The 27210-nt window shown below is 45.6% G+C and overlaps 1 protein-coding gene and 1 long non-coding RNA gene across 3 annotated transcripts in view; one reads left to right on the top strand and one right to left on the bottom strand.

The window, feature by feature from the left end:
- Positions 1 to 11412, top strand: part of LOC143941152 (phospholipid-transporting ATPase ID-like) — a 176982-nt gene extending 165570 nt beyond the window's left edge. For both annotated transcript variants that reach the window (XM_077463177.1, XM_077463178.1), the window contains exons 24-28: positions 254 to 337; positions 2405 to 2650; positions 7659 to 7797; positions 8382 to 8512; positions 10501 to 11412. In XM_077463177.1, coding sequence (XP_077319303.1) covers positions 254 to 337; positions 2405 to 2650; positions 7659 to 7797; positions 8382 to 8512; positions 10501 to 10713 — 813 coding nt within the window. In that variant the 3' untranslated portion in view covers positions 10714 to 11412. The remainder of the gene's footprint in view (positions 1 to 253; positions 338 to 2404; positions 2651 to 7658; positions 7798 to 8381; positions 8513 to 10500) is intronic.
- Positions 8455 to 27210, bottom strand: part of LOC143941153 (uncharacterized) — a 32429-nt gene continuing 13673 nt past the window's right edge. The window contains exon 3 of the long non-coding RNA XR_013263992.1: positions 8455 to 8576. This is a non-coding gene — a long non-coding RNA (uncharacterized LOC143941153). The remainder of the gene's footprint in view (positions 8577 to 27210) is intronic.

Consider the following 27210-nt stretch of genomic DNA (forward strand, 5'->3'; position numbering starts at 1 on the left):
ATGACATTTTTATTAATAATTTTTTTTTTTTTTTTTACTAGTAATGGCAGCGATCAGCGATTTTTATCATGACTGCAACATTATGGCGGACACAATATATATATATATATATATATATATATATATATATATATATATATATATATATATATATATATATATATATATCTCTTCTTGCTAAGAAATGATCTTGTACTGCCCTCTAGTGTTGATTTTGTATCACTGACATTCTGCACATCCTATGTCTTCACAGACGGTTTATGACGAGTGGTTCATCACACTGTATAATCTGATGTACACCTCACTTCCTGTGCTGGGGATGAGCCTCTTCGATCAGGTATGGCCTATAAAAATAAAAGTAACTGATAAAGAGGAAAAAATAGTTATTATATGTGTTACTAATGGCTACTGGTGATTATATGCTAATGTTGGATTATTTATGTAATAACAAGTTCTCCTGCTACAATGACTTTGCAGAAAGATGTTGCTGTTCCCCTGAATCCTTGCAATGTCTTGTTGTGCAAAGTGTGGGGGCAGTCTCTGCGTTCTACAGTGAGATATGTAAAAGTCTGGCTTGTGGACAAGCAAATAAGGTGTTTCTAAACAACAGGAATTGATGTCTCTTGTTATTGTGCAACTTTTTACATAAACAAGTTACTATGTGCAATGTTTATTTTTTTGGGAGGTCCTACATGGCAAGTGTCCAAGTTTGGACCAAATCAATAACATTCCAAACATGTTGCCTATATAGCAGCCCATATAATGGTATACATACACAGGGCCCCGGTGCTACTACTAGGCAAACTAGGCAGCCACCTAGGGCGCACTGCTGCCTAGAGCGCCAAGACACTGGTGTTTCTACTCTCTGCAGCAAGCAACTAAGTCTCAGCATCAGCAGGCAGCCGCCGCTCCATTCGCACATAGTGTCAGGGGCGCAGCAGAGGACTGTGTCTGCGTCCCGACTCCCGAATAAATGGAAGCAAGCAAACATTAATTGATGGGCAGTGGTAGACTGCATTGATGGGTGCTGGTGAGGCTGCTTTTGATGGGCGCTGGGGAAGCTGCTTTTGATGGGCGCTGGTGAGGCCGCTTTTGATGGGCGCTGGTGAGGTTGCATTGATGGGTGCTGGTGAGGCTGCATTGATGGGCGCTGGTGAGGTTGCATTGATGGGTGCTGGTGAGGCTGCATTGATGGGCACTGGTGGGGCTGCTTTTAATGGGCGTTGGCAAGGCTGCTTTTGATGGGCGCTGGTGAAGCTGCTTTTGATGGGCGCTGGTGAAGCTGCTTTTGATGGGCGCTGGTGAGGCTGCTTTTTTGATGGGCGCTGGTGAAGCTGATTTTGATTGGCGCTGGTGAGGCTGCTTTTGATGGGCGCTGGTGAGGCTGCATTGATGTGCGCTGGTGAGGCTGCATTGATGGGCACTGGTGCGGCTGCTTTTGATGGGCGTTGGTGAGGCTGCTTTTGATGGGCGCTGGTGAAGCTGCTTGTGATGGGCGCTGGTGAGGCTGCATTTGATGGGCGCTGGGGAGGCTGCTTTTAATGGGCGCTGGGGAGGCTGCTTTTGATGGGCGCTGGGGAGGCTGCTTTTTATGCGCACTGGTGAGGCTGATTTTGATGGGCGCTGGTGAGGCTGCATTGATGGGCGCTGGTGAAGCTGCTTTTGATGGGCGCTGGTGAAGCTGCTTTTGATGGGCGCTAGTGAAGCTGCTTTTGATGTGCGCTGGTGAAGCTGCTTTTGATGGGCGCTGGTGAGGCTACTTTTGATGGGCGCTGGTGAGGTTGCATTTGTTGGGCGCTGGTGAGGTTGCATTTGATGGGCGCTGGTGAGGTTGCATTTGATGGGCGCTGGTGAAGCTGCTTTTGATGGGCGTCGGTGAGGCTGCTTTTTGTTGGGTGCTGGTGAGGCTGATTTTGATGGGCGCTGGTGAGGCTACTTTTAAGGGAACTGGTGAGGCTGCTTTTGACGGGCGCTGTGAAGCTGCTTTTAATGGTGCTGGTGAGGCTGCTTTTGATGGGCGCTGGTGAGGCTGCTTTTGATGGGTGCTGGTGAAGCTGCTTTTGATGGGCGCTGGTGAAGCTGCTTTTGATGGGCACTGGTGGGCTACCTTTGAAGGGCGCTTCATTAAAAAGGTGGGGTATACATGAGCAGGGCAAAGGGGGTGTAGTCAGGGGTGGAGCAAGAGGGGGGTGGGCGGCAAAATGGGGTTTTGCCTGGGGTGTCAAAAATCCTTGCACCAGCCCTGTACATACAATACATTTTAATTAATGTGAAACATTGTAACAAGGTTTATTTCTTCTTATTGTTTCCCATCTATTAACGAATTAACCAATCGGAGCATAGGAATTGAAAAATGTCAATCTGTTATTGGGAGGGGCTCTGTAGTAATCTGTGTCTTTTACAGGATGTGGATGACCGTTGGAGCATGGAGTACCCACAGCTGTATGAACCCGGACAGAAAAACCGCTACTTCAACATCAAGGAGTTTGTGAAGTGTGTGATACATGGGGTGTACAGCTCCCTCGTCCTGTTCTTCATTCCTTATGGGGCGCTGTATGACACAGTGAGGGACGACGGGAAGGCCCTGTCTGACTACCAGTCCTTCGCCTTGATGGCTCAGACGTGTCTTGTGCTTGTGGTGTCAGCCCAGGTAAATGATTCCAACCATGTGCCCAAAAAAGGCCTAACACCGCAAGTGTGCCAACTGGCTAGACTGCTGTGGAACTGCACAAAATCACATTTTCTGCCAGGGCAAGAGGAGATTTGTAGGTCTACAGCAGTAATATATCAGGAGGAGGGCCTCATAAGAGGTCCTCTAATAACTGGATAAAGTTGTCCGGTACCACATCTTACCAAAAAATTTGCACAAAAAAACCCTATAAACTAACAAAGGACTTTCAAGGTATAAAACGGTACTTTGTCAGTCCTTTGTTAGTTTATAGGGTGTATACCCATAGCAGCCCACATGGCTGTTATGGGGCCTAAAGGGTGGAAACCAGGCCCGCTAGGGAGGTTTTCTGTTGTCTCCAATGAAGAAGAGTCACATATCTTATTTGCATTCCCCATATTCAGGGCCGGACTGGCCTACCGGGACATTTCCCGGTAGGCTGCCTGCCCTGGGGCCGCTTTGGGCTAAGCTGTGGCTGCAAAGCAGCACAGCGCTCTGCTCCCTCCTCCTCCACTACATGTCATACACAGTCTGCGGGCATCTCCCACTGTGGGTCTCGGAGCTGAGTGTGAAAACTTTGGCCGCGCTGTGAGAAAAGTCCCTCCCTTCTCCTAGATCAGCTCATGTGATAGGCGCAGTGTTCTGTCTATCACACGAGCTGATCTAGGAAAAGGGAGGGACTTTTCTCACAGCGCCGCCAAAGTTTTCACACTCAGCTCCGAGACACATGGCGGGAGATGCAGTGAGGCTGTGATTATGAGCATGGTGACACTGCATTATGGGCATGGTGAGGCTGCAAATATGGGCATGGTGAGGCTGCAATTATGGGCAAGGTGAGACTGCATTATGAGCACAGTAAGGCTGCGATTATGGGCACAGTGAGACTGCATTATGGGAACGGTGAGGTTGCAATTATGGGCATGGTGAGGCTGTGATTATGGGCTACAGTGAGGCTGCATTATGGGCATGGTGTGGCTGCATTATGGGCACGGTGAGGCTGTGATTATGGGCACCGCGAGGCTGCGATTATGGGCACGGTACGGCTGCGATTATGGGCACGGTGAGACTGCATTATGTGCAAAATGAGGCTGCGATTATAGGCACGGCAAGGCTGCGATTATGGGCACGCTGAGACTGAATTATGGGCACGGGGTGGCTGCTATTATGGGCACAGTGAGACTGCATTATGGGAACGGTGAGGCTGCGGTTATGGGCAGGTAAGTCTGAGATTATGGGCACAATGAGACTGCATTATGGGCACGGTATGGCTGCGATTATGGGCACGGTAAGGCTGAGATTATGGGTACGGTGAGGCTGCGATTATGGGCACGGTAAGTCTGAGATTATGGGCACGGTAAGTCTGAGATTATGGGCATGGTGAGACTGCATTATGGGCACGGTAAGGCTGTGATTATGGGCACGATAAGGATGAGATTATGGGCATGGTGAGACTGAGTTTATGGGCATGGTGAGGCTGCGATTATGGGCATGGTGAGGCTGCAATTATGGGCATGGTAAATCTAAGATTATGGGCATAGTAAGGCTGAGTTTATGGGCACGGTGAGACTGCATTATGGGCATGGTGAGACTGCATTATGGGCACCGTGAGGCTGCAATTATGGGTGCGGTGAGGCTGCGATTATGGGCACAGTGAGATTGCATTTTGGGAACAGTAAGGCTGTGATTATGGGCATGGTAAGGCTGAGATTATGGGCATGGTGAGGCTGCGATTATGGGCACGGTAAGGCTGAGTTTATGGGCACGCTAAGACTGCATTATGGGCACAGTGAGGCTGCGATTATGGGTACGGTGAGACTGCATCATGGGCACGGTGAGGCTGCAATTATGGGCACGTTGAGGCTGCGATTATGGGCACGGTGAGACTGCATTATGGGAACAGTGAGGCTGCGATTATGGGCACGGTAAATCTGAGATTATGGGCACGGTGAGACTGCATTATGGGCACAGTAAGGCTGCGATTATTGGCACGGTAAGGCTGAGATTATGGGCAAGGTAACGCTGCGATTATGGGCACGGTGAGGCTGCGATTATGAGCACAGTGAGGCTGAGATTATGAGCACAGTGAGGCTGCAATTATGGGCACGGTACGGCTGCGATTATGGGCATGGTGAGGCTACGATTATGGGCACGGTATAGGGTGCAATTATGGGCACGGTGAGCCTGTGATTATGGGCACGGTGAGGCTGCAATTATGAGCACGGTGAGGCTGAGATTATGGGAATGGTGAGGCTGTGATTGTGGGCAGGGTAAAGCTGCAATTATGGGCATGGTTAGGCTGCAATGATGGGCACGGTAAGGCTGCAATGATGGGCATGGTAAAGCTGCAATGATGGGCATGGTTAGGCTGCAATGATGGGCACGGTAAGGCTGCAATGATGGGCATGGTAAAGCTGCAATGATGGGCACAGTGGGCCTGCATTGACGGGCACAGTAAGGCTGCATTGATGTGCACAGTGAGGTTGCATTTGATATGCACTGGTGAGGCTGCATTGATCTCTCGTACCATGTCTGCAGTCTCTGACTATCTCCTATATCATGTCTACATATCTTACCATCTTTAGTATCATGTCCTCAATCTCTAACCATCTCCTGTACCATGCCCGCAGCCTCTGACATCTCCTGTACCATGCCCACAGCCTCTGACATCTCCTGTACCATGCCCACAGCCTCTGACATCTCCTGTACCATGCCCACAGCCTCTGACATCTCCTGTACCATCCCCTCAGCCTCTGACATCTTGACATCTTCTGTACCATGCCCACAGCCTCTGACATCTCCTGTACCATGCCCACAGCCTCTGACATCTCCTGTATCATGTCTGCAATCTGGAGAGGAGTCAACAGTGGGAACACCGCCGGGATTGGGGTCATGGGAGAAGTCAGACATGTGTGTGGACTGCGGAGAGGAGACTATAGGAAACCAGAGCCACCAAGCTGGAGCCAACTGACTGAGCCCTGCATGGTGCACCAAGGGGAGGTCAGTGACAGTACCGCCAGGCCAGTCTGGGGGGGGGGGGTTCACTGATGTAAGGGGGGAGGGAATACAATAATGTAAGCGGGCACTGATATACAGGTATCCCCCTTATATCATTACCCCACCCCCCTTACCTTAGTGTATTCTTTTTGCGGAAGGTTGTCTCTGGTCATCAGAATCCCCCCACATTCCCAGAGTCCCAGGTGTCCCCCTTAATGATTGCTCCACTTTTACTACTTTTAACTGGAATTTGCTTATATAAATATATATATATATATATATATATATATATATATATGTGTATATATATATATATATATATATATATATATATATATATATATATATATATATATATATATAATCTCCCTAGCCCTATGTGCTTTCATATCTGTCTTATCTGTATATAATATGCTCTTCAAATGTGCTTTAAAAGGCATAGTTTTTCCTTTTATGAACAAGAAAATAATGATGTTATGCTCTTGGGCTGGTATAATAATGCTATGAGGCTGGTATGAAATTTTTTCCAGGGCTGGTTTTTACTCTCAGTCCTGTCCCGCCCATATTTGGAAGTAGATTTGAAGTCCTTCAGAGTTTCTGGTCATCCTAGGCATCTGATATTCTTGTCGTCCTTGGAATCTGGTCCTCTGATCATCCTAGGCATGTAGTCTTGGGGTTATCCTTAGAATCTGGTCTTCCGATCATCCTCGGCATCTGGTCTTCTGGTTAGCCTTAGAATCTGGTCTTCTGGTTAGCCTTAAAATCTGGTCTTCTGATCATCCTAGACATCTGGTCTACTGGTCACCCTAGCCATCGTAGGTATCCCATTTGGTCTTCCTAGACATCTGGTTGTTAGGTTTTACTAGGCATTCGGTCTTCTTTTCATCTTAGTGATCTGGTCTTCTGGTCATCCTAGGCATCTCTTCTTCTGGTCAATCTAGGTATCTTGTTTTCTGTCTATCCTAGGCATCTTGTCTTCCTCTGCACAGCTTAGACATCTGGCCTTCTGTAGATCCTAGTCATCTGGCCTTCTGTAGATCCTAGTCATCTGGCCTTCTGTATATCCTAGTCGTCTGGTCTTCTGGTCATCCTTCTGGTCTTCTGCTCATCCTAGGCATCTGGTCTTCTGGTCATCCTAGGCATCTGGTCTTCTGGTCATCCTAGGCATCTCTTCTTCTGGTCATTCTAGGTATCTTGTTTTCTGTCTATCCTAGGCATCTTGTCTTCCTCTGCACAGCTTAGACATCTGGCCTTCTGTAGATCCTAGTCATCTGGCCTTCTGTATATCCTAGTCGTCTGGTCTTCTGGTCATCCTTCTGGTCTTCTGCTCATCCTAGGCATCTGGTCTTCTGGTCATCCTAGGCATCTGGTCTTCTGGTCATCCTAGGCATCTGGTCTTCTGGTCATCCTAGGCATTTGGTCTTCTGGTAATACTATGCATTTGGTCTTATTTTCATCCTAGTGACCTGGTCTTCTAGTTATCCTAGGCATCTCTTCCTATGGTCATTCCGGGCATCTGGTTTTTTGGTTATTCTTATCATATGGTCTTTTGGATATAGTAGGCATCTGGTCTTTTGGTCATGCTAGTCATCTGGTCTTCTGGTAATACCAGGCATCTGGTTTTCTGGTTATCCTAGGCATCTGTCTTGTGGTTAGAGTAGGCATCTGGTCTTTTGGTCATGCTGGTCTACTGGTCATACTAGGCATCTGCTCTTCTGGTCATGCTACTCATACTAGGCATCTGGTTTTCTTGTTATCCTAGGCATCTGGTCTACTGGTCATCCTAGGCATCTGGTCTACTGGTCATCCTAGGCATCTGGTCTACTGGTCAACCTAGGCAGCACTGATTTAGAAATACTTTGTTACAATCATTTACACTATTGTCATTGCCAGGTGTCACAGAGAGGTTGCTGGAGAGCCCAATCAAAATGTTACTATAGGGCCCCACAAATTGTAGCTATGCCCTGGCATCACCATCTCAATTTTGTTTCCATAGATTGGCCTTGATACAGCATACTGGACAGCAGTCAACCAGTTCTTTATCTGGGGCAGCATAGCCGTCTACTTTGCTATCAGTTTTACCATGTACAGCGATGGAATGTATCTGATCTTCACGGCTTCCTTCCCGTTTATGGGTAAGTGATATTCCTGCAGGACAGTAAATGTTGTTGCTTGAACTTTACATAAACCTGTCAGAAGACATTGACTTTCTTTGGAGATGCAAGCTGCCAGCCCATTAGGCTCACCCAATGGGTTCAATAAGTTGAGATACTGAATCAGAAAAAGGATGCAGATTGGGAAAGTCCTTTTTTGGATACTTCTTCTAACAAAGTTATTCAAGGTACTGTCACAGTGGTCACATGATTGGGCCCAATCCAGCTGGCTTCATATCATTAGTACAGGCCAAGTGCTATCTTTAACAGGTTGGTCTATGTGCTAGGAGCACCTGTGACTGAACAGTGAGAGGAGAAGGAGACTAATGAGCTCCTCTATTTCTCTCTCTCTGTCACTCTGCTCTCTCCTCCTTTAAGCATTTTCTATATTACCACCTAGTTGGCACCTTGTGCTGATTCTCACTCTTCCAAGCTAAGCTCTGCTGTACAGGGAGTGTAACAGGCTGATGGCAAGTCAAATTCTGAATTATCTATGTAGATGACATACATTTAGACTGAAGTTATTGTATATAAGTTGGAAGTTGATGTGTTTGGGTTTCTTACAGGAACTGCGCGGAATTCTTTGAACCAGCCCAGCATTTGGCTCACCATTTTCCTGACCATCGTCCTGTGTGTCCTGCCCGTGGCGGCCTACAGGTTCCTGAGGTCGATGCTAAAACCCACCTTCAGTGACAGGGTGAGACCATGTCTGTAATCTAGAGATAATGCCAATGTAAAGGGTAACTTTAAAGTTCGAAAATCTGAAAAAAAAGAAAGAAAATCAGTAAAATTTTAAATAATTAACTATTATATTATAGGTATTGGAATATCCTTTCAAATTTGGCTGTAACGAATACAAATTTATCTGAATGTACAAATAATCTAAAATAACGAATGTCATATCTAAACAAATGGAATGGAACAAATTAAAAATAAATAGTGTAGCGCCACCTCCTAAAGAGCACGCGCTATGTGTGTTTGGCATTTAAAACATCTGGAGCCGCAGTTTGGTTTTGGCTTTAATTACTCTAAATTTTGGCCTCAGCATCAGTCTGGCTGGATTGTTTTGCATTCTGCTTGGCCATAGGTGGTGGTGTCATCCCTAGCAGGTGCTAGAACGTAATCCAGTTGGGTGCATTGGGTGCCAGTTCTCTCTCAGAACCAGCCCAATGGGAGTGTCACTCTTGCTGTGCATTCTGGGAGACGGTACTTAAGGTGCTGACGTCACGTGCTTCGGCGTTCCGGTCCAGAAGTGCTTTCTGGCTGTTTGGTCCTGGTCCTCCTGACCAGCCCCCAGGGCTCTCATGGCCTGGGGTGCGGATCTACCCGACTCCAAGCCTCGTTGCTGGCTAGCCCAAGGCAAAGTAAATGAAAGAAGGATTCTAAGGTGGTCTGGTACCGTCTCGGTTTGTGGAGAGACCCAGCAACTGTGAAAGCATCCAGGGGAGGATTCTTCGGGAGAAGGCCACGCAAAGGTTGGCTTCTCAGCAGGAGCCTGGAGGCTAAGTTGAAAGACCCCAAGCGAATCTAGTCTCGTGTGGTATCGCCAGACTGGCTGCCAGATACTGGTGCCGTACGAGGGTTCTCTGAGTTGTCTACGTCTTTCAGTTCTATTCAAGTGTTCTGCAACAAGTCTGTGGCAGAGACTTTGTTTGATTTAAGCACTTTATCGGCTGCTGGGTCTAGTGAGAGAAGGACTATCTGATGAGGGTGAGGATCCAGTTGTGAATGGCTATTCTCTGGATTTCCTAGTGTGAGAGACTCTTTTGTCTGTTCAATTTAGTTCAAGAGCACCTGGACTTTCCTACCGAAACCCTCTAACCCTACTTTGAGAGACTGTGTTTCATTTATTCTTTTGCAAATAAAAATCCCTTAAGCGGAACTGGCGTCAGTCTCTACAGTTCTTGGGCCATCTACCTCGGGAAACCCCTAGACAGACACGAGGTCAAGAAGGTAACGGTAAGCCCAATTAAATCAGCCGCTTCTTGGGGGGTCAGTGCTACAATAGTAATAATAAAAAGGTTTTATTAGTATTATTGTTATTTATTATAATTAGATTGTTAGATTCCATTTGTTTAGATGCGACATTCGTTATTTCAGATAATTCGTAACTTTGGATAAATTCGTCCTTCTTATGTTCACTAACAGCCAAATTTGAAAGGAAATTCCAATACCTATAATTTAATATTTATTATTAGTTAGTTATTATAACAGATTTTCGGGTTTTAATTCTTTTGAATTTTCAGATTTTCATTCTTATTCTTGGATTTTCAAATTTCCAAATTCTAGAATTTTTGAATTTATGAAATTTTGAGTATTCGAACTTTCGAATTACGAATTTCCGAAATGCCGAAATTTCGGGTTTTCGGAAATTTGAAAATTCGTAAATATTTAATTTCAGAAATTCTGAAATTCATCATTTTGGAAATTCAGAATTTTGGAAATTCTGAAATTTAGGAAATTCTGAAATTTCGGAAATTCAGAAATTTCGGAAATTCTGAAAATTCTGAAAATTTGGAAATTTTAAAAATTGAAATTTCGGAAATTTCAGAATTAACGAATGAAAAAAAACGAATCCGGAACTAAACTATTGTACATGTCTACAATATTCTGTAAACGCGTACCCAATGGAAACAGACTACAGTTAAAAGAACTTAAGTAATAAACGCTGTGTGTGTTTTGTAGATCCAGAAAAAAATCAGAGAAGCCAAGAAGCGCCCGGCCCCTCCCCCTCGCCGCGCACGGATCCGTCGCACCAGTTCCCGCCGTTCCGGCTACGCCTTCTCCCACCAACAGGGATACGGAGACCTCATCACCTCCGGCAGGAACATTCGTCCCAGGATGCACTTCCATCAGACAGGAAAGTTCTCCCCTAACGAGAGGAACCGCAACTACTAGCCAGGAGGAACTGGAGAGCGAGGAGCCGGCCGGGACAGGGAACGCCACGCCGCTCCCTAATGGACAACCAAAACACAGGTTATGGACAGTTTCTAAATTTCTGCCATGTCTGAGAATCCTGGTGCTGGAAGGATTTGGACGCACAGCCATGTTCTACTTATGACGGCCCACGTGGCTGCCATCTTGGACACAGAACTGTTATTTTATTTTTGGACAGCCGATTTTTGTAACTTAAAAGAAACACTACATCGCCAAAGAAAACAGAGGTATATTTTTGTAGGTTTTGGTTATTTTAAAAAAAGTCAGCTCTTGCACTCAGATACCGCGGCGGCCTTTTGGAAAACTGCGTTTTCCCTTTTAAATTTAAGATGTTCCTATGGAAGCCGGGAAAACTCAGATTCAAAATGGGCGCCTCTTTATTCAGTTTTGTACGCCTCTGTTTGTTTTGTATTTTATAGCAGTTGTGTTAATGTCTCTGTCAGTCACAAAAGGCCTTAGCGGGGGTTTGGCCCCTCAACTTGACCTCATGACCGGTAGACCTTTCTCTTATTCAGAACTGATGCACAGCGTGGCATCAGATGGCCACTAGAAGGCGCACTTAACACACATCTACACTATATTTCCAAAAGTATTGGGACACCTGCCTTTACACGCACATGGCATCCCAGTCTTAGTCCGTAGGGTTCAATATTGAGTTGGCTCACCCTTTGCAGCTATAACAGCTTCAACTCTTCTGGGAAGGCTATCCACAAGATTTAGGAGTGCGTCTATGGGAATGTTTGACCATTCTTCCAGTAACGCATTTGTGAGGTCAGGCACTGATGTTGGAAAAGAAGGCCTGGCTCGTAGTTTGCACTCTAATTCATCCCAAAGGTGTTCTATCAAGTTTAGGTTAGTCAAGTTCCTCCACCCCAAACTCAATCAACCATGTCTTTATAGACCTTGCTTTGTGCACTGGTCCAAATCATTTGGTGGAGGGGGAATTATGGTGTGGGGTTGTTTTTCAGGAGTTGGACTTGGCCTCTTAGTTCCAGTGAAGGCAAATCTTAAGACGTGAACATACTAAGATATTTTGGACAATTTCATACTCCCAACTTTGTGGGAACAGTTTTGCCCCTTCCTACTCCAACATGACTAAGCACCAGTGCACAAAGCAAGGTCCATAAAGACATGGATGAGTGAGTTTGGGGTGCAGGAACTTGACGGACCTCAACTTGATAGTCTGCAATCTAATTCATCCCAAAGGTGTTCTATCAGGTTGAGGTCAGTCAAGTTCCTCCACCCCAAACTCATTCATCCATGTCTTTATGGACCCTACTTTGTGTACTGGTGCTCAGTCATGTTGGAACAGGAAGGGGCCGTCCTCAAACTGTTCCCACAAAGTTGGGAGCATGAAATTGTCCCAAATGTCTTGGTATGTTGACGTCTTAAGATTTTCCTTCACTGGAACTAAGAGGCCAAGCCAAACCCCTGAAAAACAACCCCATGCCATGAATAAAGCAAGGTCCATAAAGACATGTTTGAGCGATTTTGGGGTGGAGGAACTTGACTGGCCTGACCTCAACCCGATAGAAAACCTTTGGAGTGAATTGGAGCGGAGACTGCGAGCCAGGCCTTCTTTTCCAACATCAGTGCCTGACCTCGCGATTGCTCTTCTGGAAGAATGGTCGAACATTCCCATAGACACATCTCCTAAACCTTGTGGACTGCCTTCCCAGTAGAGTTGAAGCTGTTATAGCTGCAAAGGGTGGGCCAACTCAATATTGAACCCTACGGACTAAGATTGGGATGTCATTAAAGTTCATGTGCGTGTAAAGACAGATGTCCCAATACTTTTGGTAATATAGTGTATGTGTTTAGAAAAATAAGGTTGACTCTAGTGAAACTCCATCGCTGCCTGCGCTTTTTTTTTTTTTTTTTGTAGGTTGACAATCGATGAGGTGTATGTATTGTGCAATGAGATGGAGCGAGTTGGTAAGACGCGATTAGTGAGGTATTGGCCCAAATTGGTGCTGCCTTCCATCTGGGTGAAGTTGTCACGGTCTCCTGTGTATGGCCTTACCTTACCGTTATTTTGGAAGCTGTACATAAACCAAAACCACAGGAAAAGAGAACCAGTCATGGTTGCTCTCAGAATATTTTGTTAAGTTTAATATTAATTAATATGAATGTGCATGCTTAATTATTAAAAAAATTATATTTGAAAAAACAAAAAAATTATATTTGCCCCCCCTCCCCCCCTCCATTTTATCTGACTGCAGTAGGGTGTCAGGTTGTCAGAGATCACTTGTAGTCTGCCAGTTGCTGCCTTGTCAAGTGATTGAGCTGTTATCCAGCTCCTGAGTGCGCACAACAGATTCAGATATCAATACCCCATAGCTGTCCCATGTGTCTCCATTACTGGCTGTCTTTGCACAGTTGTACCGGCTCCTCTCCTCCTTTACTGACACGGTCCCCCCCCCCCCCCCCCCATTTCACCGCACACTGTCAGCTTCTCAAAATGTGCATTAGAAGCCGCAGCAAGTCAGGTAGAGCCAGTCTCATTTCTTAAATGAAGGACATCCAGCATCATCTAGCCCAGGGGTCTCCAAACTTTCTAAACAAGGGGGCCAGTTTACTGTCCTTCAGACTTTGGGGGGGGGGGGGGGAGACTGTGGCCATTGGGGGTAGCAAAGGTCCAGATGTCAGTGGGGAAAAAAACCAAAGCCTTATCTTTGGTGGAATTAGGAGGAATTATGCCCTATTCGTGTATTTGGGCCCAATTGTAGGTGTCATTGAGAGGAATTATGCCCCATCATAGGTATCAGTGGGAGGAATAGTGCCCCATCATTGGTGTCATTGGGAGGAATAGTGCCCCATCATTGGTGTCATTGGAAGGAATTGTGCCCCATCTTTGGTGTCATTGGGAGGAATAGTGCCCCATCATTGGTGTCAGTGGAAGGAATTGTGCCCCATTGTTGGTGTCATTGGAAGGAATTGTGCCCCATCTTTGGTGTCATTGGGAGGAATAGTGCCCCATAATTGGTGTCAGTGGGAGGAATAGTGCCCCATCATTGGTGTCAGTGGGAGGAATAGTGCCCCATCATTGGTGTCATTGGGAGGAGTAGTGCCCCATTGTTGGTGTCATTGGGAGGAATAGTGCCCCATCACTGGTATCATTGGAAGGAATTGTGCCCCATCATTGGTGTCAGTAGGAAGAATTGTGCCCCTTCATTGGGGGGAGGAATTATGCCTCATTGTTGGTTTCAGTGGATGAAATTGTGCCCCAAGGACTGGATAAAAGCAAGCGAAGGGCCGCAGTTTGGAGACCACTGATCTAGCCCATGGGTGCTCAACTTGTGGCCCTCCAGCTTTTGCAGAACTACAAGTTCACCCTTTTTATTTGTTGGGTTTCAGTTCTGTCCATCATGGAGGCTCCGGATCAGGAACACCCACCTATCAAGGCATTGATATTTGCATAACTCCACCCACTGCTTGCATCAGAACTTAGAGCTCTGGAGAGAGGTACTGAGGCACAGTGGGCTGGGATGTTTTTGGGAAGCTATGTCCAGCACTATTCTGGCCCCTCCCACCAGCCATGATTTGCATGCATGGTATAGAGAAGCACAGAGATCCGGTGATGATATCACTGAGACTACAATAAGCCTGGACCAGAACTCAGCTCAGCCAGCCAACAAGGCAAAAACCTCAGTCATCCAGCTGGTCCCTCCCACCAGCCTGCCTTCATTGCATAGAGAAGCACAGAGACCAAGCGATTGTAATGAAAACCCCCTGATCTAAAGCAACCATGCCGCTATTGTGTCATAGAACACCCGCCATTCCATGGCGTTACTAGCTGTACCCTGTTCACACAATGACGCTGGTCCTAAAACCCAGATTTGCTTTCCTGACAATGAAATTCCTCATGCATGTATGACGTATCTGTTACGACCAGTAAGAAAAGGGAAGAAAATGCTCTGTTTTGGGGATGTTACCATTTGCAGTGATGTCATGCACAGTGTGCTCTGCATTGGGAGCACAGGAGTGATGTCATTGCGTCATGGGTGGGACGTCATTACGTCACAGGCGTGACATCATCGCGTCACCAGAGGGATGTCATCACGTCACAGGCGTGACGTCATCGCGTCATGGGTGTGACATCATTGCATCACCAGAGGGACGTCATTACGCCATGGGCATGACATCATCGCGTCATGGCCGTGACATCATAGCATCACGGGTGTGACGTCATCGCGTCACAGGAGGGACATCATCACATCACTGGCATGACATCATTGCATCACCAGAGGGACGTCATCGCGTCACGGGCATGACATCATTGCGTCATCAGAGGGACATCATCACGTCACATTCATGACATCATCGCGTCACAGGTGCGAGGTCATTGCGTCACGGGCATGACATCATTGCATCACCAGAGGGACGTCATCCCATCCCAGAAGTGACATCATCAGGTCACGGTCATAGAATTATAGCAAAGGGAACTTATATTATTTGCACAATCTATAGGGTAGGGCACCATATGGGGCCGGTACCTACTTCCCTGTTTCACTCCAGAGACCCCGGAGCTACCTATCCACATTCAGACTTCCTTCAATGCTGGAGCATAGGCAGCTGGCATGTTGCTGGCCACATAACCCCTTCATCATAAGAGGTCATGGAAGAATAAATAAAACACTCAGACCAAATTCAGTATAAATCGATTACCTTGAGAATAACTCTGTGATCAATCGCCCCCCTAAAAAATATTGCATTGGTGATATAAGGACATATATGTCTTTTATTTGGTACTAGACATGTGCACTGCCAAAAAATTTTTTGGTTTTCGTTTTATTTTTTATTTTATTTTTTCTGGTCAGACGACGCTCTCTCTCTGTCCCCGCCCACATTCCTCTATAGCGTTCCCAAGTTGCAAATCAAATGTACCATCTGCTAGTTGCTCCATTCCGAACCCCGCTCACCTTCCCGCTGCTCCATGCTACCAGATGTGAGGTCTGCACCAGACACTCCCAGAATATCTACACACGATCCAGAAGTGACTGCTGGTGACGCTTCGCTTGTTGCTTTCCCAGTGCATCCTGGGAGATCTGATACTTGTGCAAACTTGGGGCTCAAATAGGGCAAACATGGTCACTGCCAGGAATAAATATGGTTGCCCTTTAAAGTGTTCCCTGCAGCCAGTCCTCCCCCAGGTCTATGGCTCTCCAGGGTGTTCCAGAAACATTCTCGTCCTTCCTGTGTGTGGATACTTTGCACTAAAAATCAGACACTTGAAGTTAGGAACGCACAGAAAAATTCCGCCCAAAGTGCCAAAGAGTACCTGTCACCTCCATCCAGCAATGGGAGCCGTTTTGGGAATAGGCCCCCCGCCTTTTCCACATTTATTAGATTCAGTACACCTCGTAGGAGGGCCATGGTGGGCTGTAACCAATTAGAAATGAGTTTTCACTTTAAGCCACTCAATTGCAAAACTCCGATTGGTGGGCGGTTACAGCATCTCACTCTTGGCTTGCTCTGGAAGCAGCATTTGCCTGACTCTTTAGCAACCAATCGGCTTCAACCTTTCACGCTGCCAGGGAAAAGGCATCAAGGCGAGAAGCTTGATTGGCCACTAGGTGGCAAGACAGTCTCCTATATGGCAGTGATGGAGAACCTTGGCACCCCAGATGCTTTGGAACTACATTTCCCATGATGCTCAGGCACTCTGCAGAGTGCATGAACATCATGGGAAATGTAGTTCCAAAACATCTGGGGTGCCAAGGTTCTCCATCACTGCTATATGGGATTCCCTGCTAGTCAATCTCCTCCTATGAGTCTCGGTTACATGTAGCAGTGACTGGGCAAAAGTCCATCCTCATTCACTAGCCCCTCCCACAAAATGGCGGCCATCGCTGTATGCAGCTGACAGGTCATTTTATATCAGTTTTATAAAAAATGTTCTAATTTTTTTTATGATGATAAAGATAAAAATACAACTGTCACACATTGTATCTGTTTCTTGTTTTTTGTAACTAATGTACAATACAAATACGTTTTCATTGATGAATAAAAATGGTTATAAAACATTGTGAATGTCTGATTTCCTCTCCAAAGATTTGTTGCGCATTAAAGCCAAACTCCGGGATGAGAGCATATTGCCTAAACACAAGAGGCGTGTATAGTCTTACTTGAATCTTGGGGGAGGGTCTATTTTTAAAAAACATTAATTGAGTGAACGTCACAAGCCTTCGCCCAGCCTGCACAAACTTTTTCTATGTTTTCTCAAATCTGCTTATTTCCCTATGGTCATCAGCTCCATCTAGTGGCCGAAATGCAGTCATTGCAATGCAGATCAGGAATAAAATGACACATTTTGGCCACTAGATGGAGCGGAAAGATCTTATGAAAGTAATCGTATTGGAGAAAATGCAGGGAAAATTTGCGCAGACTGGACAAATGTTTGTGATATTTCTCCAACTAATGTTTTTTTAAAGAGACTGCTTGGTGTGCTTTGTGTATTACTTCCAGTCCAGATCTGTGCAGTAATCCAGCCTCTGTACAGGAACTTCCTGTAATAAAGACCGCTCACTGCTGCTCTCTCTCCTTGTGTGGGGGGAGTGATCTTGTCTCCGCCCCCTCCTGTAGTTTTCTACAGGCAGCCTGTAGTGGGTGGAGTCTGCTGGGTCCCTCCCACAGGCAGCAATCTGGGGCAGGGCAAGGAACAGGCAGCAATATGGCGGGGCAGGGTGACATGGCAGCAATCCAGGTCATCAGGAGTGGGGTCAAATATTTGCTGTGCCCCGGATTGTTGCCCTGTGATTGCTGCAGTGACCCTGTATTTAATCTTTGCTGTGCCATATTACTGCCTGTTGCTCGCTGTGCCCCGGATTGCTGCCTTATGACTCTGTGAGCTTATCATTTGCTGTACCATATTGCTGCATTGTGATCATACTGTTTGTCTCTCCTGGTGTTCTGGTCAATGTGTTTTCTTTGTAATGTGAAAGCAGCATATAAGCAAACCCAGGACCTGACACCCTCACAAACTATGTGTCTATGCCGCTTCCCTCATTCAATAACTCAGACTGTCTGTGTGTCTTGTGCAGGGGGCAGATCAGGGAAAACTTGTTTTGCTTTTTCCTCCTTCTCTGCTCTCCTTGGCTATGATAGACTGACCCTAAAAGTTGCACCTTGTGACAGGTGCTGCAATATTCATTTTCAATCCAGACATGCAGCTAAAAGTCTTCAGTATGAAATGGCATCAACCCACTTCCTGTGAACCCTGGTTATCCCGGACGAGCCCCCAACCTGGTTATCCCGGACGAGCCCCCAACCTGGTTATCCCAGACGAGCCCCCAACCCGGTTATCCTGGACAAGCTCCCAACCTGCTTATCCCGGACGAGCCCCCAACCTGGTCATCCGGGATGAGCCCCAGACCTGGTCATCCCGGATGAGCCCCCAACCCTTGTTATCCCAACCTAGTTATCCCGGATGAGCCCCCAACCTGGTTATCCCGGACGAGCCCCCAACCTGGTTAACCAGGAAGAGCCCCCAACCTGGTTATCCCGGACGAGCCCCCAACCTTGTTATCCCAACCTAGTTATCCCGGATGAGCCCCCAACCTGTGACTGAACAGTGAAAGGAGAAGCAGCACAGTCATGAGCTCTCCCCTGTCTCTCCTCTCATCAGCAGCACACTGGTACATATATATCAATACATAAATACAATAAATATATATATAAATACAATACATGATTGGTTTCTTGCACTGCTTTTCCCCATCCAAGATTAACACTTACTGGTCCATAGTAAAAATACATCAGTACTTTCACAAATACCGGGGTTGTTTTTTACTACAGCTGGTTCGCTTTCACATAAAAGTGGTTTCTGCGGGCGAATTTGCCGTGGGATCACTTTTAGAAGTGGCGGGACGCCCGCTGTTCCTAGGCTTACCTGACCCATCGGTTGAAACCCTGATCCGATGCAGCCATTAGCTGGACTATGGCAAAAGTGAGGCCAAGATGGCCACCACTCGTCTCAGTGCCCTTGGAGGACTGGAGCGACGTCTGACGTCACTTCCAGTTCCCGGGCTATAATCTTTTTTTTTTGTAGTAAAAAATATATATATATATATTATGAAAGAAATTTGGGGTCTTTTTGACCCCAGATCTCTCAATAAAGAGGACCCGTCATTCTTATTTCTATTACAAGGGATGTTTATATTCCTTTTAATAGGAATAAAAGTGATAAAATAAAAAAGGGGCAGTGTAAAAAAAATAAATAAAAAAAAAATGTAAAGTCCCTCCCTGCTGATGTGCAGAAGCGGAGGCATACGTAAGTCGCGCCCACATATGTAAGCTGAGTTCAAACCACACATATGAGGTATCGCCACGATCGTTAGAGCGAGAGCAATAATTCTAGCCCCCTGTAGCTCTAAACTGGTAACCTCTAAATATTTTTAAAGCGTTGCCTATGGAGATTTTTAAAGTGTTACTAAACCCAGGACCCTGCATTCACTATATCTGGTCTCCCACAATACACAGAACATGGATATGCAATCCTTTTAGTAAATATAAACTGCTAAATACATTTTCTCATCAGCAGTCTTGTGACTTCAATCAGTGTCTGGTTAAAGCTTGTAGGAGGAGTTTTTCTTCCCCCCCCTGATTGTCCTATGAGACTGCAGCACCCCTGACCCACTGGTCTGGACAGTGCTGATTGGCCCTGTGCTAATCACATCCAAGAAAAAGTACTCTATAATCATACACACCAAAATGAGCATGTGCAGAGTGCCCCCAAGGCTTTGTACTAACAGCAGATGGATTGGGGACTGCATAAGGAGAGGATTTGTGCATACAGGATCAAACTTCTTTACACAAGGCAGAGAATTAACCCCTTAGGTTCCACAGTGAGTATAACAAGCACGCTTTACTACATATACAGACTGATTTTTACTGTTGTGGGTTTAGTAACATTTTAAGTACTGTAGTTGGTTGCCATTCCATGGGCGTGCACAATTTTAAAGCGTGACCATGTTAGGTGTCTTTTTACTCACATTATACCATAAAAAAAAATTGGAGTATCTATTGCCTTTGTTTGTTTTTTTTTCTAGTTCATTGAAGTATATTTCTTTCCCCAATAAATTGCGTTTGCAAAACTACTGCGCAAATTGCAACGTTCGCCATTTTATTCCCTAGTGTCTCTGCTTAAAGAGGATTTGCAGTCTGCTAACATAATTTGTAAAAAAAATTAATTAATTAATTAATTAATCGTTACCATTCTGAAGCTTCCCTCCAACCACTTTGCATATTATTTTATATATACTGCGATTCTGTACTTGCCAAATGTGCTGCAGAAATCTCTCTCCACTGAGTCTGGCGGCAGCCATTTTAACTGTGGGCAGCTGAAGCTGCTGCCTGTTCACTTCCTGGATTTACACAGAGCCACGCCTCCAGCTCTGCAGCTCTCATTGGCACTCTTATGACTCACCCCCCTCTTCCTGGCAAACTCTCAGGAGAGTGAGAGAGAGAGTTGTGCATGATGTCAAAAGCCTAGGCTAATAACCAGACAAGAAACAGGAAGTGGGCTGTATAAGGTATTTACTGGCAGAAAAAAAGTTTTACTATCCAAAGTTAAAACAACAACAAGGGCAGAAGATTTAATAGATGGAAAGATGAAAAAAAAAAAATTACTAAAGTTCCGCTTGGCCCTTGTTGGTTGACGAATACATTTTGCAGAGACTAGGACTGTCCAGCAGGGGTCAGCAGGGCCCACCCCCACCCCAGGCTTGGAGACTCATACCCTGTTTCCCCCAAAATATGACCTTGCATGATTGTCGGTGTTGGCTGCAATATAAGCCCTACCCCCCCAAATAAGCCATACCCTGCTTCCTCGAAAATAAGCCCTACCCTGAAAATAAGACCTACACGGACTTTAACTAGGGCTTATTTGGGGGGTAGGGCTTATATTGCAGCCATCACCGACAATCACGCTAGGTCTTATTTTTGGGGGTAACAGGGTAGCAGGTACAGTAGAATCCCCTACAGAAGCCCGTCTCTAATATTCTAAAGACATTTGTGCTCGGTTCACACTAGTGCGATGCGGGAATCTATGCGATACCCGTTCCTGTTCCCGCATCGCATAGAACTTGCAGACGGTTCACACTGCCCTACGCGAACCGCTGAGGGTGTCAATAGAAAAAGACACTCCCCCCCCCCCACCATATCAGTTCACAGATCGCAGTGTGAACCGTGGATTCGGACAGGAATCAGATCACATGGGTGTGACAAAAAAAAAAAGAAAAAAGGATCCTGCACCATTTTGGTCCAAATGCGATGCGAATTCAGCCGTACAATCTGCATGGCTGAATTCGCATCGCACAGAGAAATCGCATGTGACTTGCGCTGCAGAGCGATGCGAATCACATGCGGTGTCAGACATCACACAAGTCTGAACTTCCATTGGAGACGTATTGTTAAACAGAGCGCTCCGTAAATTTGACTACATTCCTGACATTTCTCGCCAAAAACACCGCATTTTATTTAAAAAAAAAAAAAATCCACCCTTAAGCTCCAATCTTGGTCCAGACTTTGCCTTAGGCTGAGATGACATCCTCAGGAAGGAACATTTCCTCAGTCTCCCATAGCTCCCAACTGTCCCGGATTTCGAGGGACTGCCCCGGATTTCGAGGGACTGCCCCAGATTTCGAGGGACTGCCCCGGATTTCGAGGGACTGCCCCAGATTTCGAGGGACTGCCCCAGATTTCGAGGGACTGCCCCAGATTTCGAGGGACTGCCCCGGATTTCGAGGGACTGCCCCGGATTTCGAGGGACTGTCCCGGATTTCGAGGGACTGTCCCGGATTTCGAGGGACTGTCCCGGATTTGGAGCAATGTCCCTCATTCCTCCTCATTTGTCCCTCATTCTGGTCTGATCTATATAGTTGTATATAAAATGCACTTTTTATCTTTCAAAAAGTGTTTCCCAGTGCTAAACCTTTCATCTGATTTCTAAATGGCTGTATTTGTAAATTTTAAAAGCTGATATAAATGAATAGTAGTGGTATAAAAAAAAGCCCTTGTGGGTTTAATTAACCTTTTTTTGGGGGGGTTAATTCTCCTTTAATGGGGTGTGGCAAAGGGGCATGTCCTATGCCTACATACGTTTGCCGGTAGGTGTCCCTCATTCCCATCTCTAAATGTTGTGGCGTATGGCCACCCCCAGTGATCGGACTCTGCATTTTAAAATGTGTAGCAAGTCCTAATGTGAAAGGCTGGAGCAGGGTCTGTTCTGTGTCAAACATTTGTGAACACCGCCAAGAACTGCACAGGTATCAAGATTTATATGGTTGTGGCATATCTGAGCCATCTCAGCCTGGGGGGGGGGGGGGGTAGAAATTGTCCCTGCATGATGCCCAAACCAAGATGGTGCCACCCTTCTGGAGAAAAAGGCAGATTGTGAGGGGGGAGGGTTGTGATCCTTGTAAGAAGAAGTAATAAATACCTGGAAGTGTTCCATGTCTCATATTACTGAGCATCTAGAGGACCTTCAGTCATTTGTGCAATTTCCCATCGATGAAATCTTCTGCCCTTTTTGTTCTTTTATCATTGGATAGTAAAAGATTTTTTTTCTGCCAGTAAATCCCTTATACAGCCCACTTCCTGTTTCCTGTCTGGTCATTGGCCTAGGCCTATGACATCATGCACAACTCTATCACTCTCGTGAGAGTTTGTCAGGAAGGGAGGGGGGATGAGTCATAAGAGGGGCAATGAGAGCTGCAGAGCTGGAGGCGTGGCTCTGTGTAAATCCAGGAAGTGAACAGGCAGCAGCTTCAGCTGCCCACAGTTAATATGGCTGCCGCCAGACTCAGTGGAGGGAGATTTCTGCAGCACATTTGCCAGGTATAGAATCGCAGTATATATAAAATAATGTGCAAAGAGGTTGGAGGGAAGCTTCAGAATGGCAAAGATCTTTTTATTACAAATTATGTGAGCAGACTGCAGTTCCTCTTAAAGCGATATTAAATCCAAACCCAATTTTTTTTTTATATTGCAGCTCATTAGATGTGGTGGCTGCATTCGTTTTTTTTTTAAGTCTATTTCTTCACCCTGTGTTTTCACCTGGTGATCTGGCCAGTAACACACCTCCTGTATTATAACATGGATGAAGGAGCACGGGGGGGGGGCACCTTCGGACAGCAGCATTGTCAGTCTAGGGTGGAGGGGAGTGTTAGATATACTAGCAGATTTAGATACACTAACAAACTGAAGATAAACTCCAGCTCACACTTACTTACAGCAAACAGTTCTTTTTTTTTTTCTTTTGGGATAAAGGTTTTACATGAATAACTAAAAGCTGATCATTGTAAGCACCCCGTCAGTGGTAAATGGTTTGACTCATTCCTCAAACTGCTACATCTGCAGGGCAGCTTGTTCTGTAAGAAAAACATCAGACTAATGCTGGCCATACACTATACGAAAAAATTGGCCGAACCCATTTTCGAAAAAGATGAACATTCGGGCCGTGAGCGCAAACGATAGTGTCATCGTGTAATGACCGATAAATCGTTCAGCGGACATAAACGTATCTATTTTTTGTTCGTTATTTTATTTTATTTTTACATATACCTAGTGCAGACAGATCGGACGGGAAACACCTTAACCTTGAAATTGATCGTTCTTTCGGCAGAAAATTTCCAAACTCGCCCAACCGATTTTATGCCCATTAACCACTTAAGGACCGAGCCTCTTTTTTAGATGTGGTGTTTACAAGTTAAAAACATTTTTTTTGCTAGAAAATTACTAAGAACCCCCAAACTTTATAAAAAAAATTTCAAACACCCTAGAGAATAAAATGGCGGTCGTTGCAATACTTTCTGTCACACTGTATTTGCGCAGCGGTCTTACAAGCGCACTTTTTTTTAGCCACTTAAGCCCCGGACCAATTTGCAGCCAAAGGACCAAGCCCCTTTTTGCGATTCGGCACTACATCGCTTTAACTGACAATTGCGCGGTCATGTGATGTGGCTCCCAAACAAAATTGATGTAATTTTTTTCCCACAAATAGAGCTTTCTTTTGGTGGTATTTGATCACCTCTGCGGTTTTTATTTTATGCGCTATAAACAAAAATAGAGTGGCAATTTTGAAAAAAACGCATTATTTTTTACTTTTTGCTATAATAAATATCCCCAAAACATATATAAAAAAACATTTTTTTCCCTCAGTTTAGGCCGATACGTATTCTTCTACATATTTTTGGTAAACGAAATCGCAATTAGCGATTATTGATTGGTTAGTACAAAAGTTATAGCGTTTACAAAATAGGGGATAGTTTTATAGCATTTTTATTAATATTTTTTTTTACTAGTAATGACGGCAATCAACGATTTTTATTGTGACTGCGACATTGTGGCGGACACATCGGACATTTTTGACACATTTTTGGGACCATTGTCATTTTTACAGCAATCAGTGCTATTTAAATGCACTGATTCCTGTGTAAATGACACTGGCAGTGAAGGAGTTAACCGCTAGGGGGAAGTGTAGGTGTTATGTGTGACGTTATGTGTTTTTTTATCGTAGGGGGGCGTGGCCTGGCATGTGACGTCACTGATCGTCCTTCCCTATAAAAGGGAAGAGACGATTGTGACAGCCACACAGGGAAGCACGGGGAGAGGTTTGTTTACACAGACCTCTCTTCGTTCTTCAGCTCTGTGACCCGATCGCGGGACACCAGCGGCGATCAGGTCCTCTGGTCCCGCAGCCACGGTCACGGAGCACAGGACCGGGTCGGGAGAGCGCCGTCGGGAGCGCGCTCCCGACCCACGGCTGGGCACTTAAAGAATCACGTACCGCTACGTGATTGTGCCCAGCCGTGCCATTCTGCCGACGTACATCGGCATGAGGCGGTCCTTAAGTGGTTAAATAAATACACTTTTTTGAAGTCAAAAATAAGACAACAGTAAAGTTAGCCTAATTTTTTTTTTTATATTGTGAAAGATAATGTTACGCCGAGTAAATTGATACCCAACACGTCACGCTTCAAAATTGCACCCGCTCATGGAATGGCGACAAACTTTTACCCTTAAAAATCTCCATAGGCGACATTTAAAAAATTCTACAGGTTGCATGTTTTGAGTTACAGAGGAGGTCTAGTGCTAGAATTATTGCTCTCGCTCTGGTTTGAACGCCGTTTTCATATACGAGCGCTGCTTTACACAGTTTTTAAAAAAATAAAAAAATTGTGTCACTTTTATTCCTATTACAATGAATGTAAACATCTGTTGTAATAGGAAAAAAAGCATGACAGAACCTGTTAAATATGAGATCCAGGGTCAAAAAGACCTCAGATCTCATATTTACACTAAAATGCAATAAAAAAAAAAAAAAAAAATTGTCATTAAAAAAAAAAGAATAAAAAAAAAAAAGGCCCTTTAAGAGCTATGGGCAGAAGTGACGGTTTGATGTCGCTTCCGCCCTGCAGTGTCACAGAGACGGGTGGGGTCCATCTTCCCCTCACCCTCTCCATGCACAGACCAGAGAAGGACCCGATCACCTCCGCCGCTACCGACGGCTCCGGTAAGTGGCTGAGGGCACCGGATCACGGTGGGAGGGGGGGGGGGCCTTTGTGCGTTTTGTGATCCGATTGGCGCCACCGTTGATTTTTCTAAATTCGACCAACCAATGCTGGCCATACACTATGAAAATGAGGTCGCTGTACTCCAATGGCCTTCACAGTCACCAGATCTCAATCCAATAGAGCACCTTTGGGATGTGGTCGGACGGGAGATTTGCATAGGGTTTCCACCTGTTCAGGGTTCACCCGGACACTCCAGGTTTTGAATCGTGTGTCCGGGGGATTCAGACCAACTGAAACCCCGGACACAATTTTCAGAATGGACCGTGGCTCCCCAAGTAACCTAGTACCACAACTGGCGAGTGCATAGGGGTGCACGTGGGCCCCATACCCGGACAGGAGAGGAGAGAGGGCTTGCTCCTCCTCCTCTCACCCCTACCCCTCTGTCTGCCCACCCACACTCCAATTCCCGGCATTCAAAAAAGGATGTGTGGGCTGGAAGTTTGAAGCTCAGCAACCGGCAGATTTATCGTGGATGAAAGGTGCCGGTGACTGAGCCTCCATCCTCCGGTGAGTGAGCTCACCATCCACTGTCTGTGACTGAAGTCTTACTCCTTCCTCCTTCTCTCTCCTGCTTCTAAGGGAATGAGTACACTAAGGTAAGGGGGACTCAGATGTAAGAGGTGCCCTGCGGTGCTCCTTTACATCAGAGTTCCCTTTACACCGGAGTCCACAGCGTTCCCCCTTAACCTCTTCCGGAACGCCACACGCCGATGTACGTCTCTATTTTGAAGGACGATATCGTTGTTATGGCAGCAGCTAGCTTCCATAACCCCGGTATCCCCGTGTTCGGCCAAGATAAAAGTGGTCTCTGTGGCAGATTCGCCATGAGATCACTTTTATTGGCGACGTGAGAGGCCCCCCCTTCCCGCCACGATCCGGTGCCCTCCGCCGTGATCCGGAGCCGTTGGCAGCGGCAGAAGGCGATCGGGTCCATTCCCTAGCTGTGCATGGAGACGAGTGAGGGGAAGATGGCCCCCACTCATCTCCATGACAATGCAGGGCGGAAGCGACGTCAAAATGTCACTTCTGCCCATAGCTCTTAAAGGGACATTTCGTTTATTTTTATTTTTTAAATGACAAAAATTTTTTTGTTTTTTTTTTATTGCATTTTAGTGTAAATATGAGATCTGAGGACTTTTTGCCCCCAGATCTCATATTTAAAAGGTCCTGTCATACTTTTTTTTCTATTACAATGGATGTTTACATTTCTTGTAATAGGAATAAAAGTCACACAATTTTTTATTTTTTTTTAAAGAACAGTGTAAAAATAAAAAATAAAAGGTAAAATAAATAAGAAAACAGTTCTTTTAAACGCGCCCCGTCCTGCCGAGCTCGCATGCAGAAGCGAACGCATACGCGAGTAGCGCCCGCATATGAAAACAGTGTTCAAACCACACATGTGAGGTATCGCTGTGATTGGTAGAGCGAGAGCAATAATTCTGGCCCTAGACCCCCTCTGTAACGCAAAACATGCAACCTGTAGAATTTTTTAAATGTTGCCTATGGAGATTTTTAAGGGTAAAAGTTTGTCACCATTCCACGAGCGGCGCAATTTTGAAGCGTGACGTCTTGGGTAACATTATCTTTCAAAAGATGGGCTAATTTCACTGTTGTGTTTTTTTTTTTAAATACATTTTTTTTAATTTTTTCCAAAAAAAGTGCGCTTGTAAGACCGCTGCGCAAATATGGTGTGACAGAAAGTATTGCAGCGATCGCCATTTTATTCTCTAAAAAAATGTATAATGTTTGGGGGTTCTAAGTAATTTTCTAGCAAAAAAAAAAGTTTTTTAGGCCCCTTTCACACTGGATGGGAGCGGCGTCGGCGGTAAAAACAGCGCTATTTTTAGCGCCGCTTTACCGTCGTTTTAGCGGTGGTATTCAG

This window comes from Lithobates pipiens, unplaced genomic scaffold (genome assembly GCF_037356315.1).
Source record: "Lithobates pipiens isolate NorthernLeopardFrog02 unplaced genomic scaffold, aLitPip1_a1.2 Scaffold_3, whole genome shotgun sequence".
In the NCBI taxonomy this organism is placed as follows: domain Eukaryota; kingdom Metazoa; phylum Chordata; class Amphibia; order Anura; family Ranidae; genus Lithobates; species Lithobates pipiens.